The following is a 13511-nucleotide window of genomic DNA, read 5'->3' on the forward strand; positions in this document are numbered from 1 at the left end:
AGGGAAAGGAAATGACTTAGAATGAAATGGAGGGTTTTTTTTTTTTACCTGTGGGACAGGTGTTCTGGAGGGCACCGTGCAGGGAATGGGTGGAGTTTGGTTGGGACTTTGGGGTGGGAGGGTTAAGGAGGATGGAGAATGGGGCTTACATGATTATCTGCAGGGGTTCAGCATCACCAGGAAAAACCAGGTGTGAGAATGCTCAGGTGGAGGTACCATTCTTCCCAGATTGGGCGGGAAACAAGCACCTACAGTTAGATGGTCTGTCAGATGAGACCCTGTTTGACAGCTCCTTTTCCCTCCCAAGGCTAGGGGTTCGGCAGGAGCAGGAGATAGCATTTGAAGCTGCACAGTCACAGAGTGAGCGTCCGTGCTGCTGTGCATGTCGGAGAAAGTCCAGAGAGTAAGGGGATGCTTAAAGAGAAGAGTGAAAGAGCTTTGGGTTTAACTGATGACTCCTTTGTACTGTTTTTTTTTTTTATAATGCTTTATTAACTTCTGATTTACATCATTCATTTTCTCCAGATTTTGAGTAAGAAATTTTCTCCCCGTTTTTCCCCTACCTACCCCCCCCAAATAGCAGTCCCACAGGATATCCCCTCCTCCAATCTGCTTTCTCCCATATTTTCTCCCATACCCCTTTCGACTTTTCCAGTGGATCTCTATGCTTCAGTGCCTGTATATATTATTTCCCAATTACATGTAATAATAGTATATATAAATGTATATATATACATATATATACACACATACACATACACACATATATACATATATATTTGAATATTTGATTTTAAAACTTTCAATTCCAGATTCATTCCCTTCCTCCTTGTTACCCACCCTTACTGGGAAGATAAGCAGTTCAGTATAGGTTGTACATGTGTGGCTAATGCAAAACAATAACATAGTAGATATATTGTGAAAGACTGACTATATTTCCCTCCCTCCTATCCCACCTCACACTTGTTCTATTCTCTACTTTGATCCCATCCCTTTTCAAAAGTGGGTGCTTCCAAGTTCCCTCCCCCCCCAGCCTGCCCTCCCTTCCATCATCCCCCCTCTTATCCCCTTCCCCCCTATTCTCCTGGAGGGTGAGATACCCTATTTAGTGTGTATTTCACTCCCTCCTCAAGCCAGATTCAATGGGAATAAGGTTGACCCATTCCCTTTTGCATTCCTGTTCTTCCCCTCCATTGTAACCATTTTCCCTTGCCTCTTCTGTATGAGATAGTTTACCCCAATCTGTCTCTCTCCATCTCCTCTCATTATATTCCTCTCACCTCTTAATTTCACCTTTTAAGTATCATCCCTTCCTGTTAAATTGGTCCTGTGCCCTCTTCTATGTATACCTGTAAACATATATACACACATTCACATATGTATTCATATGCCCATATACCCTCATATATAGACACACACACACATATATTTCTAATCCCTTCAACTACTGAGAAAAGTTTCATCAGTTACAATTATTGTTTTTCCATGTAGGAATGTTAATAGTTCAACTTTGATAAGTTCCTTATGATTTCTTTTCCCTGTTTACCTTCTCATGCTTCTCTTGCTTCTTGTATCTGAATGTCAAATTTTCTATTCAACTCTGGTTTTTTCAGCAAGAATGCTTGAAAGTCCTCTATTCCACTGAATGACCATATTTTCCCCTGAAACATGATACTCAGTTTTGCTGGGTAGGTGATTCTTGGTTTTCATCCCAGCTCCTTGGACCTCCGGAATGTCACATTCCAAGCCCTTCGATCCCTCAGTGTAGAAGCTGCCAAGATCCTGGGTTATCCTGATTGTGTTTCCACAATATTCAAATTGTTTCTTCCTGGCTGCTTGTAATATTCTCTCCTTAATCTGGGAATTCTGGAACCTGGCTATAATATTCCTAGGAGTTTTCTTTTGGGGATCTTTTTCAGGAGGTGATCGGTGGATTCTTTCAACCTCTATTTTGCCCTCTGGCACTAAAACATTAGGGCAGTTTTGTTTGAGAACTTCTTGGAGGATGATTTCTAGGTTCTTACTTTGGTCATGGCTTTCAGGTAGTCCAATAATTTTTAAATTCTCTTTCCTGGATCTCTTTTCCAGGTCAGTGGTTTTTCCCATGAGATATTTCACATTGCCTTCTATTCTTTCATTTGTTTGGATCTGTTTAACAGTATCTTGATTTCTCATAAAGTCATTAGCTTCCATTTGCTCTAATCTAATTCTGAAGCAATGATTCTCCTCATTGAGCTTTTGAGGTTCTTTTTCCATCTGGCAAATTCGCCTTTTTAAGGCATTCTTCTCCTCATTGCCTTTTTGAGCCTCCTTTGCCATTTGAGTCAGTCTGTTTTTTAAGGTATTATTTTCCTCAGTCAGACTGTTGATTCTTATTTCGTAATTTTCTTGCATTGTTCTCATTTCTCTTCCCAGTTTTTCCTCCACTTCTCTTATCTGCTTCTTAAGGTCCTCTATGGCCTGTGACCAGCTTGTATTTTCCTTTGAAGCTTTTGGTGCAGGAGTTCTGACTTCACTCTCTTCCTCCTGTTCCATGCTTTGATCCTTTTTGTCCCCAAATCATTTGTACTGTTTTATTTCAGATAAGGAAAACACTGAAGGAAAAGCTTTATGGTTATCCATCTTAAATGTATGTCATTCACTCAATAAGCATTTACTGAGTGCTTGCTATTTGCCAGGCAGTGTGCTCAGCACCAGGAATACAAGTTTAAAAAAAGTCAGCCCTAGAATCTGGTCTTTTCCTTTGGGGAAGATCACACATAAAGAGAAACTAAAAAGCCAAGAGAGGTGGGAAGGAGGTACTGCACAGGAGTGTAGCCTCTTGGGAAATGAAGAAATGACTGGTCTGAGTTTGTTCATTAAATGGGAGTTTTGAGAGGAGCCCTCCAATTAGAGGGAGGGGCCCCAAGGACAGAGGGCACTTCTGAGGTGTGAGTTCTAGGGCTGAAGTGATCTTTCAGCATAAAAAGGGTTCTGGGGTATGGTGGAAAAGTCCAGAGTGCAGCCTGGTAGGAAATGGAGAGATGGCTGGTCTTGGGCACTCTCCTTAAATGTTATAATTGGAGCAGTAGACATTCTTCACTCGGTCTTTATTGTTTGGATGGTCAGGCCAGAATATTTTGAATAGTTATAGTTCTCCTCTAGGACCCTGTGCAGTGTTTAGGACATTGTCATCCCCAGCAAGAGAATCTGAATGACTTTACCATGCCCATAGAATCTTTTTTAAACTTGGATTTGTGTGTTGTATTTCCTCCATGAAAGTGATCAACACTATTGGCAAGCATAACAAATACCCCTTTTTTCTGAGGTGGGGGAGTGAGATGAGGAGAAATGACCTGTTGTTTATGATCATAAAGTTTTTGAACAGATTTCTGGCATATCTTTCTGAGAATCTTAAGTTGCTTTAAAAATATCACATCTTAGCAAATATCAACAGACATATTTTTCCACATACAAAGAACAGAGAAAGAGGGTCACACACAAAACCGAGTCTTTGCTATTTATAAGTTTTGTTAATTTCCAATTGCAAAGGACAGCAGCAGCACTTTCTAGTCCGGCTTGTCTTTCTCCATTCTGAACTTCCTTTTGCTCCTTTCTACGTATTTTTATGATGAGTCATTGGCTCTCTTATCTTTAATCATTGTCATTATTGCTCTTCCTTGTTAAAAAAAAATACAGTTAAGCAGAACACACTTATACATTTGTGGGATCTTAAAATGTTTGTCTTATTGCTTACTTCTTTCTGTCACCTCCCTTCATTATATTCATATGAAATGATTTCTGCAGCCATCCCTGAATTCATGGACACCTACTTCTAGTTCTTTTCTGTAGCATTAGCATGTAAATAATTCATTTTCATGTAGCCCCTTCTAGTTGATCAATGAAATGTGTATACTTTTCTGTGTTAATCCAGATATCTATTTTGAAATCTCTGCCAAAAGGTGAGTAGCTAATAATTTACTGAATCACTTTACTGGTTATTTCATCCTTAAGAAGGCAGAGCAGCAAAAAGAGATTGATTGTTTACTGGATCTTATTCTCATGAACAAGGAAGAACTGATTGTTGAGGTGGAAGTGATGGGCATCTTGAGGGAAGTAACCATTCCTTTTAAGAGTTTGTGGTAGAGTTTCCCACTGTGTCCTAAATTTTGAGAAAGCAGATTTAAAGGATTTAGAAAAAGGACAGTTAGGATCCTATGTAAAATTTTACAGAGGAAATCAACTGTCTGACTCATAAGTAAACACTTACAAAATGTTTGTCAGTTGACTAGGTTTGATATTTGTTAAATTCCAGTGGTTCCCTATCGCCTCCCGGATCAAATACAAAATGTTCTGTTTAGCATTCAAAGCCCTCCCATAGCCTAGTCTTCTTACACCTTACTCCCCAAGATGAACTCTTCAACCCAAGGACACTGGCCTCCTGACTGTTCAGTGAACAAGACTCTCTGTCTCTTGGCATCCAGTATTTTTTTCTGACTGTTCCCCATGTCTGGAACATTCTGCAATCTCCCAACCCAGTTCAATCTACTTCCTTCTCTGGCTTCTTTAAACTCAACTAAAATCCCTTATTCTCTATGAAGCCTTTCCCAACTTCTCTTAATTCTAGTACATCTTGTATCCAGATTACTTACAATTTATCCTGTAGATATCTCTTTTGAACACTGATGTTTTCATGTTGTCTCCCCTGTTAGACTGTGAGCTTCTTAAGGGTGCGACATTCTTTTGCCTCTTTTTGTAAACCTAGAATTTATTGAGTACTGGGTACAAGTGGGTGCCAGCATTATAATCCTGTCTGACAAATGGTTAAATTCTTTTTTACGTGTAAGGAACTCTGCATACAAAGACAGAATGAAAAAGGCCCTTTGCTCAGGGACCTTAGGTTTTCCTTGGGAGAGACAACATTAAATGGATAAATATAAATATGATGATTTGAGGAAGGGGAGAGCATAATGTTTTCAGGACATTAAGATAAGCTGATGGAAAAGGGGGCTTTTGACTTCAGCCTTAAAGGAGGAAGCTAGGGATTGTAGCAGGGCATTACAGAAAAGGAGTCTCCCCGACATGAGGGGCAGCCCCTGTGGAGACCAGAGGTGGCAGATTTGATGCTGACTTTGAGGAAGAGCCGACATCTGCAGCTCGTCTTTTTCTCCTTGAGCTAATAGATGGCCACTAGAGGTATTGAGCTAGAGAGACATTGTTTGACTTTTGCTTGAGGACAGTGGTTCTCAAAGTGTGGTTCAGTGACTCAGAGGATATGGGAGGTCAAAACTATTTTTCTAAGAATACTAAAATTTTTAAAATTTGTAATATGATGAATATCAGTAGGCATAAAAACTCTTTATGGAGGCTTTTCAATAACTTTTTTTTAGAATGTAACTGCATTTTGATTCCAAAAAGCTTGAGAGCAACTCTTTTAGGAAAATTATGTTGGCAGCTGTCTGGAAGATATATGGGAGAAGAGGCTGAAAACTGGCGTCCACTTCAGAGACTGTTTCAGTAGTTTAAGGGAAGAGGTGGATAAAGGTGTTGGCCATGTGAAGGACAGATATGAGAGATATTGGAAAGGAGAGGAAATTTGGAGGAGAGCTAGGTTTAGTTGTGGCTCCAGGAGGGGTGGTGGGGACGAGAATGAACTTCATTTGGGTGTTGATCTTGAGATGTTTGTAATGCCTCCCATTTGGCTATGTCTAATAGTTAGAACGTGATGATGTGGGACTGATTCAGGGTAGAGCCTGGGGAAGGGTGTGTGTGTGTGTGTGTGTGTGTGTGTGTGTGTGTGTGTGTGTGTGTGTGTGACATGTCTATGGGAGCAGAGTTTTCAGCTTTAGTATTATGAGTTCAGTTGAACATACAATTTAAAAAATGTTTCTGAGTTAATCTTTTGAACCATTTTTACTACCTTTTAAAATTCTTTCCTAGCATTTAAGATCTTATTAACCCAAATTCTATTGTTCCAGACACTTATACTTGGTTTTAGTTTGCAGTTTCAGTTAAAACTGAAGCAACGTGTCCTTCTATGTTGGCAAATAATAAAAGGTAAACATAATTTTCTTTCTGTTTCTGTTGCAGAGTATTATATGAAGGGAAAGAACGACTTATTTCAGGTTGTGAAGTGATTCAAGCCACACCCTATGGTCGCTGTGCCAATGTCAACAATAGTTCAACAAATTCACAAAGAATCTTTATCACTTATCGAAGGGCTCCTCCAGTACGGCCTCAGAATTCCTTGGCTGTAACAGATATCTGTGTTATTGTAACTAGTAAAGGAGAAACTCCTCCTCATACATTTTGCAAGGTTGACAAGAATTTAAACTGTGGAATGGTAAGAAAAAATTTGATTGATTTGCAAGTTGTGTTTTTATGCAAAAGGGGGAAAGAGTGTTGGAAAATTTGGGAGTACAAAAAATCCCCTCTACCACATTTTACTTTATATTCTATTCAGCTTTTAACTTTTTGTCTTTATGACTGTTACCCATTTAAAGGGTCTGCCTTCTGGGTAAAGTGAGTATCTTCACTCGTTGGCATTTCCTTACATTGCCAGGGTTATGTGAAGGCAAAGACAATTGTGGATTTGGGTAGAGGTAGCAGAGTTTGAAGAAGTGGCAGGAAAGTTGTTTCAGTGAGTCTTCTCTACTCCTCCCTCTCTCCATGTTTGAAAATCAGAATGTTGTTTAAGTGAGAGCTCCCAGACAGCAGTTTATAGTTAGGCTAGGATTCTTATGAGTCCTGGCCAGCCAGCCAAACACTTAGCAAGAACAGCTTGAGCAAGGTGGACTCCTCATATGTTATTCTCCAAACTTAGCTTTTTGATCTGTGACTCCAGTCTCTAATGTTTTCTTCTTTGGGTACTCTCTGGTTATATGTTTATTTCTGTAAGCCTCAAATTAGTTCATTTTGAGGGAAGTGGAATTTGCATACATTTTCCCGCTTCCTTTTCCCCCAGTTAGAATTCTCACCTTCATGTGTTGTTACTTTAAATTCGGTGGTCTTATGATTTTTTTAATTGCTCCTCTAACATCATAACTAAAATTTCTAGAACATCTAGTAAATTCTGAATTTGCTTTTCTGCTATTTGATTTTTGTGAAATTTAACTTATGTTTTATAGTGGGGTTCCAGTGTCTATCTGTGTTACAAGAAGTCTGTACCTGCTTCTAATTCAATAGCATACAAAGCTGGTAAGTTATTTTTAAGCTTTCTCCTGTTAGTATATTTATTGGCACATGTTAATATCTCAATAGAAGAGAAGATGAATGTTTCCTTGTCAGATTATCTTTTGTATTGTGTTTTTTGTTTAAAATTGATATTTGAAATAATGCTTAAAAAAAATCTCTACAGAGTACATGAAATATTTTCTTAAGTGTTTATTTTAAATAAGATATTTCATAGTAAGAATGTGTGGTTAAAGTCTTATTTTTTTCCTACTTCATTAAATTAAAATATCTATATATCTTATTGTGCAAATTGAGAATTATTTATTGTCATACTGTATTTTGGAGGTCAACTTATATTTTTACTCTTTTCTTTTTATATTTATTTTTTTTATTTCTTTGATTTGTAGCCATACTTTTATTTTCCATAAAAAGCAGATTTGCTTTCTTTCTTTCATTATAAACCACCCCAACCATTGGAGAGGGGTCAAGGGAGAGTTGAAGTGGGAATAATGGCCTGAGAAACTTTTCCACCAAGAAGTAATCAAGACATCTCTCCCAGCTGTATTAATTGCATTGTGAAATGTCATGGGCTATAAAGATGTTCAAAATGTAACTTCTCTTTCCCATTGACATCATGGGATTAGAACAGAAAAATGCAGTTATAATCCAGTTGTAAAATAGAATAAATTCCAGACTACCATATGGTGAAAAGAAGTACCCATATCATTGAGTGTGCATGATTCTTTTTTGCTTTTGTTTTTGGAGGGCAATTGGGGTTAAGTGACTTGACCACGGGCCGGTGCTCTATTCACTGTGCCACCTACCTGCCCCCTAGTATGCATGATTCTTTTAGAAAATAATATTAAAGATCAAACCAGTTTATATAATTGAGAAAAACGTTAATTATACAGAGGTGGCTAGGTGGTGCAGTGAGTAAAACGCCGGCCCCAGAGTCAGGAGGACCTGAGTTCAAATTCGGCTTAAGACACTTAACACCCACACAAAAAATATTAGCCATGTAACCTTGGGCAAGTTACTTAACCCCAATTGCCCTCCAAAAGGCAAAAAAAAGAAAATTATCCAGGTAACAGTTAATATTAGCTCATATTGATGTGATTTTTATTTTAATTCTTAAACTTTTTTCTCTTTACCTTGACTATTATTAGGCTTTCTTTCACCTTTAAAAAACAAACTGCATTTTAAAAATTAACCTCATAAACCTATTTTGTGAAAGTGTTTAAGTCTTAAGAGCAAAACCATATTAGACTTAGGCTTTTGGTGCTGTATTTTTTAAAATTTTAGTGCCAGGAAAAACTTAAGTGAGTCAGTAGCAAGGTGTTGTCTAGCTCTTGGCCTTTAGATATGCCAGGCCTCATGAGGAGATTTTGTGTTAGATATTCTGAAGGTTACTAGTGATAACAGCAGTGTAGGAGAAAATGGCCCCTATTCAGGTTGTGATGTTTTCCTTCCCGACTACTCTGCAGCCTTCTATGTTTGGTGCCCTTGTTTTTATACATTTCTGTTTGAAGTTTTCCCAAATGAACTTAGAGGAGTGTCTGGCAGTGTTTATTTAATCTGGCTTCTGGTAGAGTAATTTTTCAGTATCCTCCCCACCCAAGTGGGAGGGAAGGACCTCTATATATTTTCTACTCAACTAGGTAGAAAGTCCTTCTAAATATTTCCTACCATTCTTCCCTTTAGAAATAATATGTGACTGTATTATTATAAAATTTATTGGTTCCCTGAGCCAATATCTTAGTGAATGCATCTAAGGCATTCATTTTAGTTAAATTAATAATCTGTTTTATCCTTTTTTTTTTTCTCCCCATAAAAGAAAAACAAGGCCTATGTAATAAATATGCAGCTAAGCAAAACAAACTCCTTTTTTTAATGACTGTGTCCAAAAAAGTTGGTATCTGTTACTAAATGTTTCATTCATGGTTAATAGAACACTGGAGGGATTTCTTAATTTTTAAAAGTTAATTTGGTATTTGATTTTGATGTTTCATATGTATACCTATGTCTAAAGTTGTAGAAGATCTGCTTTTCCTAAACTGAATTGTGTATTCTTTACTAATGTAGTAATAATTTAAATTTGTTTTATACCTTTCCCCCCCAAAGGGTTAATTTTTAGATTTCCTGAAGAAGACTATGAATCTTTTCCACTCTCACAATCTGTACCTCTCTTCTGCCTTCCTATGGGAGCTACTATTGAATGCTGGGATCCCCAAACCAAATACCCACTTCCAATTTTTTCAACTTTTGTTCTGACAGCTTCTTCTGCAGAAAAGGTATATATCAAAATAATTATCTTTATTGTAAAAAAGGTTTTCCTTTCAAGATCTCAACTGATCTATTTTGTATTTTCTTTCTGATCATTATTAATGTAGAAAAAGCACTTGATTTTAAAAATAAGTATTAATTTGGCCATATGGTGATTGACTTAGCTCAATAAGTTATTAATATAAATAAGATTGCACAGGAAATATTTCAAGAGTAAAAGGAAGAAAGATCTTTCCAGATTAGCACTTTAAAGCATCCGTTTACATAGAGGTACTTATGTCAGGGTCCTGTGTTATTTTTTTTTTCCAAATGAATTTGAATACTCAATCTTTGTTTATGGGTTATATAGACCCTTTGAGACTTAGTTGTTGAGTTTCTTTGGCCGATACTATAGCTAATTGATGCCTGTTTATAAATCAATCATAGTTCTTTGCAGAAACTGGCCTTCCAAGGACATCTGCTTTATCTCTTTTAAGGTAGCTCCTTATCTAGTGTATCATCATCGGCGCAAGATAGCTCGAAGTTTAACCACAAATTACAAACTTCTATCAAGTACATGAAACCTTAGAGTTTAAATTTTAACCGTCTGAAATATTGAGAATTTGTGTGCAAAATAATGTGTTAATCTAGTAGAATATGTTAGGTGAATTGCTTTGTTTGACATATTTAGTATTTTTGGAGGACTTTTGAATCTGGCAGATAGGAATGTAGGAAATGCGATAGGGTTTGTTCTCTGGGTCCCTTTTGAGGCTGACGAATTTTGTATCAAGTGTATAAAAAGTAATGAAACTTCCAGAGAAGCTGTTTTAATAGTTATACAATGATCATTGCATTTTCTAATAACATTTGCTAGTTTATGGTGCTACTGTATCGCTAAAAAGCAAAATCAGTTTTCCACTTCACATGATTGTGCCATGAAAAGAATTTATGCTCTCTTGTTTTTACAAAAAACAGTTATGAGGTATCATATCTCACAATAGCATTATTGTATGATGGTATTTGTCCTTTTGCAGGACTAAAACATTTGCAGAAAATTAAATTAAACAGAACACAAATAGAATTGAAATTTGCTGCTGCTTGTGAAATTTCCTTCTGTTTACCTGTGAAAATTCCATAGAGTTCAGTGTCATATTCTAAAACTATGTAATAAGTAATAATCCAATAAAGTTTTACTTTGATGCTCCGTTGCTGTGTAGGTTCAAGTTTTGACTTCAAAACTTACCAACTGTGTGCCCATAGGGTTAACCTCTCTGGGCCTGACTTTTCTCCTCTACAAAATGAGGTAGACACGGACAAGAATAGACAGCCTTTCAGGTCTCTTCTGACTCTAATTATATGATCTTATTATGAAAGGTACAGAATGAGACATACAAATTTTTGTCTTTAATATACTTTATTATTTACAAATGAAAACTTTTATTTGGGTTGATAATGATGGAGAAAGTTAGGCAATTGTAATAGCATTGCCCTTCTCCTCTGCTTCTGTTACCTCCCTTTCATCCCCACAGAAAAGAGGAAAATAAAGAATAGTTTCAATGAAATTTCTCTTTTTTTTTTTTTTTTAAGCAATCAGGGTTAAGTAACTTGCTCAAGGTTACATGGCCAGTTATTTCTGGGTGTGGTGCTAAGTATCTGAGCCCGGATTCGATCCCCCAGGTCATCCTGACACTGGAGCCAGTGCTCTTACTTGCTGAGCCACCTTGCCACCCCTAAGCAATTGGGGTTAAGTAATTTGCTCAAGGTTACACAGCCAGGTGTTTCTGGGTGGGTGCTAAGTGTCTGAGCCCGGATTTGATCCCTGGTTATCCCGACTCTGGGGCCAGTGCTCTTACTTGCTGTGCTACCTGGCCGCCCCGAAATTTCTTAAAAATACAGAATAATACCCAAAGACATTGATAAGGGACACACTTAGATGTGTGTCAAGGCAAGCTAGATGGTATTGTTACTGTCGTGTTAAATTTATTATCATGGTCTGTATGCAATAGAGATTCAGAGTTTCCTATATAGTCCTCATTTTTTCTGTTCTTTGTACGTAGAAATGTTCATTCTTGTTGATGTTTGTCAGTTTCATAATAAAGAAAATTTGTTTTTAAAAAAGGTAATATGTAGACAGTATTCTACAGTATACCATATCTTTACAATCACATAATTGACTGCATGATACAAAGTATAGAATATTCCAATCAGCTTATTGGGAGGCTCTAGACAGGTTAAAATTATCCTTCAATGGCATTCCTCTAATAAGGTGTTTCCCATATGTATGTTAAAATTGTACAAAATTGCTCAGGAGTGGTAACAACAGAGAGAACTTTTTTGTGATCCTTTGACTTATTTAATATGAATGTGAAGACATAATATTATATGCCCTTATTGAGGAGTTTTCCACTTTCCTGGAAGATGTCCAGCCCTGTAGATGATTTCTGTTGGCACATGACACTATTAGTTGCATCAAGCCCTGGGACATTGCATAATCACCCAAAAGAGGTAGAGATCATGCTTGTTCAAGAGTTAACCTCCACAGGAAAATCCCAATGGATGACTAAAGTCTGTATTTTCCAGACTGAGTGAATGCAGTTGATTAGGATTACTCATTACATAGATTGTTCATATCTTTGGGCTTTTTCTTAATATCAAAAAACATTCACATTTTTTTGAGTTCCAGATTCTCTCCCCACCCCACTCGTTGAAAGTGTGCTATCAATCACGCATGTAAAACCATGCAGAGTATTTCCATGTGGGCCATGTTGCAAAAAAGAAAAATAAAGGGAAAAAATTACGCTTCAGCCTACACTCAAAAGTTTATCTGTTTTCTCTTTGGAGGTGGCTTGTTCACAGTAACTAAGGCTTTCACAGTTGATATCCTTACCATATTGCTGTTACTGTGTAAGGTGTCCTGATTGTGCTCACTTCACTTGGCTTCAGTTCATATAAGTCTTTCCAGCTTTTCCTGAAACCATCTTGCTCATCAGTTTTTTTTTCTATTAATATATTTATTTGAAGTTTTTAGTTCCAATTTCTATCCCTCCCTCCCCTCTCCCCTCTCTGAAATGGTGAACAATCAGATAGCGGTTATACAAGTGCAATTATGTAAAATATTTTCATATTAGTCACTTTGTAGAAGATGACTAATAAAAGAAAGAAAGAAAATGAAAATGGCATGTTTCAGTCTGTATTCAAACAGTATCAGTTCTTTCTCTGGAGGTGGATGGTATGTTTCATCATTAGTCCTTTGGGATTCTCCTGGATCATTGTATTGCTGAGAAAAGCAGTGGCTAAGTCATTCACAGTTCTTCATCAAACTGTATTGCTGTTTGTTTATGTACAATGTTCTGCTTCTTTTCACTTCACTATGTATCAATTCATGTAAATCTTTCCAGGTTTTTCTGAAATCATCCTGCTTGTCATTTCTTATAGCACAGTAATATTCCATCACAATCATATACCATAGCTTGTGTAGCTAGTCACCAATTTATGGGGATCTCCTCAATTTCCATTTCTTTCCTACCACAAAAAGAGGTACTGTAGGGGCAGCTAGGTGGCACAGTGAATAGAGCACTGGCCCTGGAGTCAGGAGGACCTGAGTTCAAATGTGGCCTCAGACAGTTAACACTTACTAGTTGTGTGACCTTGGGCAAGTCACTTAACTCCAATTGCCCTGCCTTCCCCCTCCAAAAGAGCAAATAACAAACAAACAAACAAAAAGAACTACTATAAATATTTTCATACACAAACATCTTTTTCCTTTTCCTTCATTCCCTTTGGGATGTAGATGTAGTGATATTGCTTGGTCAAATGGTTTTGCATGGTTTTACATACCTTTGGGCATAGTTCCAGATTGTTCTTCAGAATGCTTGGACCGTTTACAGTTTTGCCAACAGTGCATTAGTATACCTGTTCTTATATATCCTCTCCAGCATTTTTCCTTTTCCTGCCATACTAGCCAATAATGGATATGAGTTAGTACCTCAGAGTTGTTTCAATTTGTATTTCTCTGATTATTAGTGATGTAGAACATTTTTTCGTGTAATTACTGATAGCTTTGACTTCTTCTTTGTAAAACCATGCATATCCTTTTA

The 13511-nt window shown here is 37.2% G+C and overlaps 1 protein-coding gene across 3 annotated transcripts in view; it reads left to right on the plus strand.

Moving 5' to 3' along the window:
* DENND4C (DENN domain containing 4C) overlaps positions 1 to 13511 on the plus strand; it is a 135018-nt gene that overhangs the window by 26834 nt on the left and 94673 nt on the right. For all 3 annotated transcript variants that reach the window (XM_069087917.1, XM_069087919.1, XM_069087918.1), the window contains exons 3-5: positions 6070 to 6322; positions 7107 to 7176; positions 9274 to 9443. In XM_069087917.1, coding sequence (XP_068944018.1) covers positions 6070 to 6322; positions 7107 to 7176; positions 9274 to 9443 — 493 coding nt within the window. The remainder of the gene's footprint in view (positions 1 to 6069; positions 6323 to 7106; positions 7177 to 9273; positions 9444 to 13511) is intronic.

This window comes from Petaurus breviceps, unplaced genomic scaffold (genome assembly GCF_028583685.1).
Source record: "Petaurus breviceps papuanus isolate PSGF00001 unplaced genomic scaffold, PetGlider_PUasm1.0 183, whole genome shotgun sequence".
In the NCBI taxonomy this organism is placed as follows: Eukaryota; Metazoa; Chordata; class Mammalia; order Diprotodontia; family Petauridae; genus Petaurus; species Petaurus breviceps.